The sequence below is a fragment of the Brachyhypopomus gauderio genome, unplaced genomic scaffold, assembly GCF_052324685.1.
Source record: "Brachyhypopomus gauderio isolate BG-103 unplaced genomic scaffold, BGAUD_0.2 sc182, whole genome shotgun sequence".
Taxonomy (NCBI): domain Eukaryota; kingdom Metazoa; phylum Chordata; class Actinopteri; order Gymnotiformes; family Hypopomidae; genus Brachyhypopomus; species Brachyhypopomus gauderio.
Window position 1 is genome coordinate 32,501 of NW_027507003.1, and position 7,627 is coordinate 40,127.

Genomic DNA, 7,627 nt, shown 5'->3' on the forward strand with positions numbered 1-7,627 from the left:
ATCTGCTGGAGCCAGAGTACCCCCCACCCAAAACCCTGCAGGCGAGCCATCCCCCCCCACTCACTCACACACACACACACACACACACACACACACACACACACACACACACACACACACACACACACACACACACATACCCAACCCCCCCATCGTCACAACAGCTGCACCAACACAGCCACAGTTGAGCACCAGTTACATTTGACACTCCTTCATTAAGCAGACACTGCTACCCTGTCTCTCAAGGCTCACAAAGCACACAGACAGTACACAGCACACAGACAGGGACACAAGGGCCCCAAAGACAAACTTTTATCATGCCGACGTAGATGAAATTGATTGCTGGTTACATCTACATAGTAAGAGAGGCTACCAGAGTAGACTCTGGTAACACCTGTTACAAATGTTGCACAAAGCAGCAGTTTTGCTGCCAAAAATGCTCATAACACCTTCTACACTCCCATTACCTACAGCATCGCCGTGCTGCGTGTGCAGTCGGAGACTAGAACCTGTCTGCAGTTAGGCGCGCTGACAACACCATTCATCTGCGGTCAGTTTTGTGGTCGCAGATTTGTTTTGAGCATCGGTCAGTCGAGCGACGTATAAACTCCAGCAACGTCTGCGTGCAGGAGTCACTCTCGTGCGACGTCCACGTCGGTGCCCCTGCAGTGGGTAACGGAGGGCCAGCTCACCGGCGTACCGTAAGGTCGGCGTGGGCCCGGCGGCCAGGGACGGGCCAGCAGCAAGAGGGGACCAGGGGACGTTAGCTGGACCGCATGGCAACAGATGCAGTCTGCAAATGTGCCCCTCTAAATCACACCTGTGAGATAGACACACTTTAAAAAGCATCCGGCAGGTGCAGTGTGGGTGTTGGGACGTGGGTGATGTGTCTATTTTCAGGAGGTGATGGGAACCAATCTTTGTTCTGCCTGAGCAAACAGAGACATAAAGAACTGACTCTCCCTCTCTCTTTCTGTCCTCTTACCTCCTTTCATTCTGTCTCATTTTGCCCCCCCCCCCCTTTTATTCCTCTCTTCGTTTCACCTCCCCCCCTTTCAGTAGTATAAACCTGACAGAAGTAGCGTCTGGGTTTTACGGCGCTTGACAGATGGTGAGCTGACAGTACACGAGCCCACCTGACCCGCTGGGCCGCTGAGTTCTGCTCCTGACTCTCCCAGACCCTCCGAGGGGTCTGTGGATCTCATGCGCCGCCTCACGCACTTATTTACAAGGTCTAGCTCGTAAAAATGGCCGGATTGACCCCATAAAACTGTCTCTTCCTCAGCTGCATAGCCATTCATGAAATATCGGATCATAAGAGCAAACGAGGAAAAAGGACAAAGGGGGAGAGTTGCTACACAGCCAGCAGGGGCTTGTCAACTGAACACGGGCCTGTCAGATGACCACAGGCCTGTCAGATGACCACATGCTTGTCAGCTGACCACAGGTGTCCTGTTTTAGCTAAACAATGAGAAAAAAAAGCTTTCAGCACTACTGAAATATTGCCTCGATTAGACTAAGTGGATTGGTGTGTGTGTGTGTGTGCATTTGTATGTGTGTGTGTGAAAAACTGTAGTACTCTTTTTGTGGTGATAAAAAGTTCCAATTTGTCAAGTTCCCATGGTTACTATAAAAAATATATTATTTTGCATAAAATTCTACTTTTATTATAAAAAATAACATGGTTAAGGTTAGTGTTAGTGTGTGTGTGTGTGTGTGTGTGTGTGTGTGTGTGTGTGTGTGTGTGTAAAGAGACTGAGAAAAGGCAAAAATAAAGAGAGAAAGGAGAAGAGGAAGTGAGAAAGAGAGGGAGAGTGAATGAGAGAGGGAGAGGGAGTGTCAGTGTGAGGGAGGAAGAGTGAATGAGAGAGAGAGGGGGAGGAAGAGAGAGAGCAGGAGAGAGGGGGAGAGAAAAAGAGAAAGAGAGAGAGAGCATGAAAGAGAGAGGGGGAGAGAAAGAGAGAGAGAGAGAGAGAGAGAGAGAGAGAGAGAGAGAGATATCCTTAGTGCAGTGTGATCCATGGCTCCTACTCACACTGGTATTTCTCCTGGATGTCGGCGCTGCACAAGCACACCAGGCCCGTCTTGAAGGACAGAACCCTCATCTTCCCATTACGGCCACTGGGAGGAAAGTGGAGGAATGGAGGGGAAAGCTTAGCACTGTGTTAGCATTCACACACGCAGCCTCACGTCTAAACACCTCTGAAAATAGAAGGAAAGTCAACATAAGTGGGCCAGCTGCAAAAACTTTACTAGAGAGTCCTAATAAAGCGCCCCTAATCCCTAGTTCACTCAGACACACATTTGGAATTATAATCACTCTCAGTTGCCACCATGTTTCCACTGCCCTCCTGTGCTCTCTCTCTCTCTCTCTCTCTCTCTCTCTCTCTCTCTCTCTCTCTCTCTCTCTCTCTCTCTCTCTCTCTCTCTCTCTCTCTCTCTCTCTCTCTCTCTCTCTTCCTCTTTTCATGTCTCCCTCTTTATTTTTCTTTTCATCTTTCTCCCCTAAAAACCAGAGAATGGGGTCAGATTCAGATGAGCGCCCGTCTCTTGTGAACGTGCGTGACGGGCGTTGCCGTGTGCTGTGTGCATTCTTCATGAACAAACTGCTATTTGTATGCACTATTCAGTTGTCGTGTGGTTACTGTCTACACATGCTGGAGTGACCTGTGTATGCGCGTCCACTGTTCTAGTGGTATTAAGGTCAACGGTATTAGCTGACCATTATGCTTCAGCAGTCTGTGTCACAGACAAGTCTAAAAGTGACATGGCAGTAAAAAAAAAAAAAAAAAAAAAGCAGTGTTCCGTTAAATCTGATAGGGTGGACTGGGACTAACCAGGGTGATAGGTCAAAGGGCAAAGGACAAAGAGCCGATCCGCCCTCATGCTCTGGCGTGACACGGCCAGGATTATGGGTGTCGGCCACACCCGACAGGGATGGGGCGGGGAATGTGGTGCGATCCAGCTATACCAACAGCAGCCCACAAATTCAGAATTTTTTAAGCAAGCTCCAAAAAACACAGGTGATCTCATGTAACAGTACAGACGTCTGTTTGCTCGCCATAAGGAGAAATCTCCCCCCGTCAGGGCGGTTTTCAAAAGTGAACATTCCTCTGACTCGTTCAGTCTGACTGGTACCAGTTCGTCTGACGGAGAAGTGGTGATTATCGTTCCCATGCACCCAGCGCATTCTCATTTACTTCCTGCATTCATCGCAGAACAAACCAAAAAAAAAAACACCCCAGCAATTACCGCAATTTATCTGCAGAGTGAAAGCTGTGATTTCTAGCCATTAACAGCAGGTAGTTAAGAGCCGCTACAAAAATTTATGACGGATAGGGAAAGATAAATAAAAAAACAGGGAGGTTGTTTTGCTTTTTATGTTAGCTGGAGCCTAACAACATAACATTCTCAATCAAGAGTTTTGGCAGGGAACTCGGGCAGGGAAGATTTTAGCTCCACCCATGCGTGCTGATTGGTCGCCTGCCTGTCTTGATTTCCCAAAATCTTTGTTGTGGTCTAATCCGCTTCAAAGGCGCACAGAGAGCACATGGCTCTAATGTGAAAGAGCATTTTAAATCAAGCTTCCAATCAGAGCAAGAGGCGGAGCCTAAACTAGACGGGCGGAGGAAGGTGAAGTGGGCGTGACGGGATGGAGTGTGTAGGTCATGGGGGCGGAGTGTGGGAAAGGTGACGCTACCTGTCATAGACGTTGAGCAGCCAGTTCAGGCACATGTCCACACAGAGAGGGATGTTGACGAGGATGGATCGCTCCTCCTCCAGCCTCTCGTACAGGGCGGTTAGCGCATGGATCACCTCGACCACATCCATCACGTACTCGCCGTGCTGAAGCTCCTGCTCTCGGAACACCTCCACCAAGCTGGTGAGCTTCAGCAGGTCCACTACATGTACACACACACACACACACAAACACACACACACACAAAACACAGACTGGCTCGCTGCTTCTTTTAAAAGTTCAGGGTGTGGATTATGTGTGCAGAGTGAAAGTTGATTCAATTTGCCTGCACTAACGTCATTTTCCTGGGCCATTTCAGAGGGCCTATAGATTTAAGGCTGTCCACTAATGCTGCGCGTGATTGGATAATACGATAATGAGATGACATATGGAGAGTGAGATGGGGGGATGCTTTCAGGGCTGGTCTTCCAGACCCCAGCGGGCCAGGGTGGGTGCTCTCTCTACACCACCATCCTCACTCACAGCACAACACCATCGGAAGCTGCAGTTTCTATGGCAGCGCTGCTAATTAATCCTTTTAACGACACACGGGAGCGTATGGACCAGCAGAGAGGGAGAAAGAGAGCAGGAACGGAAAGAAAAAGTGAGAATGTGATGATGTGGATGCCAGGGACAGAAAGAAAGGGAGAGTGAGAAAGAATGCCAAACAAGGAAAACACGGCAGCAGCACAGAGATAAAAATGTTTTCTTATGCAGTATTACCATGGGGATTGGGGGGGGGGGGGGGTCACAGGGGTCGATGAGCATGAAAGAGACTTTTCTACTCTACCCATCCATGACCATGGGGTCAGGGGACAGTCAACCTGCTGCATTTCCACGAGAGAAAGAGAGAGAAAAAGACACAGAGAGAGAAACACAAAGAGAGAGAGAGAGAGACAAAGAGAGAGAGAGAGAGAGAGAGAGAGAGAGAGAGAGAGAGAGAGAGAGAGAGGAGATGCAGCCAGCGCAGCAGCAGATAAACCTCTGCCTGCCAATGCACCTAATTCTTCATCCAGGCCGATCAATTACCCCCCTACAAGATGCATAATCACACCAATTATTAGGCATAATTAGGCCGCATGATAATGACTGGTCCTAATGAGAATGATGGAGAAGGCCAAACCCATATCCGCAGCTAATCCATAGCTGATGTGTTTAGAGGCCGCGTGGCCGCGTGTGTCTGGGGAGAGGGGCGTGTCTGTGAGGAGGGCGAGGAGCTCCGGTCACACGTACGTCTCAGAGCCTTCTGTACCCGCCGCAGTTTCATGGCCGTGCGGTAGGCGGAGAACTTGATGTTGTTCAGGTCCACTGCGATAGAAGGGCAGGAGGGGTGGGAGAGAGTGAGCAGGGTTATTTGGAGGAGAGGAATAGTGTCTGGCTCCTCCCCTCAGTCGAGGCCCCTCCCTCTCGCGTGCACATTGGCTGAATTACTTTGGGGCAGCAGCTCTGATAGTGTCAGCGTTTTGGTGCCCTGTGTAAACTCAGATTAACAGATGCGGAAAATGCCCTTTAATCCTTGTTAATTAGAGGCTGGCATAGCAATCATATGACTGCTAATGAGAGTAGTGTCACACTGAAGGAAGAAGAGGCTTTAACGAGGCAAAAGGTGCTGAGGTGTGTGTGTATTTGTGTACTCTGTGTGCGTGTTTTGTGTACTGTGTGTGTGTGTGTGTGTGTGTGTGTTTTGTGTACTGTGTGCATTGTACATTGGGTATGAGGGATGGTGGGTGGAGACTACCGTACATAAAGATGAAAGATGACAGACTGAATTGAATTGTCTCACCTAGTGCTTGATACAACTCTGTCATCTTTGGATGGTCCCAGCAGGTTGTCTGAGCCTGGTGGCTAGAGACAGCAACATGGGGGCAGCAAGGAAGAATCGGGAAGTAAAATAACAGAGAAATCAGACCACCGTTTCAGTTTAAACAGAGGACTTAGTCTATGTGTGTGTGTGTGTGTGTGTGTGAGAGAGAGAGAGAGAGAGAGAGAGAGAGAGAGAGAAGAGAGATGGGAAGAGAGCGTAAATAAAGAATGAAAAACAAATAAAAGCACAAGAGTAGGAGTTGAAGAATCCGTGACTACGGCTCGTCTGTGCTCGTAATATTAGAACAAGCGCTGAGCGCTGCGCGAACCGCTGCAGCACGCCCGGCCAAACACAGAGGGGGACGAGAGGCTCCGCTCACATGTGTCCGGCGCCGCGGCGTGGACCGCCAGGCTTTCGCGCGCAGCCCCCCACACGCTCCCCAACGGCCGTGCAGCGCCTCGGGTGAATTAATAACGAGGACAAATAAAACAGGCGAGCGGCACGGGGCGGCGCTGAAGGCGGCTGGCTGGGGGGTCACCGGGAGCCGCTGCCTCGCCCGCCGTTACCCCGAGAAGGGCTCGCATCGATCGGCCCCGCCGACGAACGCCGCCCGCCCGAGCACAGTGAAAGGCTGCGAATAGCTTAGCGAACAAAAGCGCCTGGTGTGGGGACACGCTGATGGATTCCGGTCGGGAGCACAGAAGCACACACAGTTCCAGCCGGCGGGGAGTATCGATGAGCCCGAAGAAAACAGAGGCACCAGACCCAATACTTTCCCTTAAAAGACAACAGCCATTAATGTGGCCATTCAGGGCTCACTGACTGATATCTGCGAGAACAGAAATGGTGTGTGAAACACAGCGTGCCCGCCTGACAAAGGCCCTGAGCGGTCGAAATATTATTCATATCAAAACACAATAATCTTCTGCACCAGGGAACAGTAATTGTGTTTTCAGGCGTCTCTCTGGCCTCTCTCGTGGCTTGATAACCTGACATCCTTCAGCACTGGTTTGGAACGCACACCGCTGCAACACAGCTATCTGCAGATGGCTCAAAGCTGAACTTACTTGATGTAGTAGGGCACTTTGTTGGGGGATATAGCACGCTCCCAAGGTATCTGCACCGAACCTAGAGACAGTGAGAGAGTGAGGAGGTGCAGTATCAATCAGACAAACACGTCAGGCATGAAAAGCTATTTGTAAAAACCCAAATGCTACAGGTCAACTTTTGTCCAGGTGTCCTGCTGTCATGCAAAGAGACTACAAAACACTGGGGCACAGAAACGGGATTTAGAACATCCATGGGCCATTATTTTTCCAGATGAGAGAGCACTATCTTTAAATGGCACTGAAAACTGCGGTGAAAGAACCAGTTAGCAGTACCGAGGTCTGCCTTCCAGCTGGGATTCAGGTCTGAATATGCTATTCATAGCCCAGCGAAGTGGACCGGGTGTGTTGTCATTAGAGAGTGGGGTGGTTGAGTCACTCTTCCAGCCTTTTGTTAGAGGTTTTGTTAGCCAGTAATGCATCTTCGTGGTCCCTGGGCACTGGGAAGTGATTAGAATTAGCTCGTGAGCACTTTGCTCAATAATGATGCATAGGCAAAAGTTCAAAACCATGTGACTGGCATTAAAAGCCTCGGTTTGCATGTGCGATAAGAAGAGCTCTACAACTAATATTAGCATATGATAGAAAAAGTGCATCTGATTTTGTAACATAACGATTCATTATTAAAATATATAATACATTTTTAAAATTTCATTAAAAATTATATATACAGTATGTGAGATAAACTAATTTATTGGAATCAGCGGTGCGAAAAGTTGAGGCCTGGGCAATGTGAAAAGCTCTGTTTGGAGCAGATGGAGTAATGGCTCTCCAATCAAAAAGAATTGCCCCCATAAGGGGGTTTGTGTGAGCCCTGATATCAGAAATCTCGAGCTCTGCATGTGTCCTCTCCAGCCCACACAGACACACGGCCCCCCTGTAAGCACCTGAGTCCCACCCTGTAGGAATGCCAGGGGCAGTCATCCCCATCGCGGTTAGCAGCTCAAGTCTGCCGAGCGGAGCCGTCCCCCCCGGTCC

The 7,627-nt window shown here is 49.5% G+C and overlaps 1 protein-coding gene across 1 annotated transcript in view; it reads right to left on the minus strand.

Moving 5' to 3' along the window:
- The window catches only part of drp2 (dystrophin related protein 2), a 100,616-nt gene that overhangs the window by 28,143 nt on the left and 64,846 nt on the right, over positions 1 to 7,627 (minus strand). Inside the window, 5 exon segments of the mRNA XM_076995125.1 lie at positions 2,036 to 2,121; positions 3,701 to 3,902; positions 4,973 to 5,047; positions 5,523 to 5,584; positions 6,611 to 6,682. Coding sequence (XP_076851240.1) covers positions 2,036 to 2,121; positions 3,701 to 3,902; positions 4,973 to 5,047; positions 5,523 to 5,584; positions 6,611 to 6,682 — 497 coding nt within the window.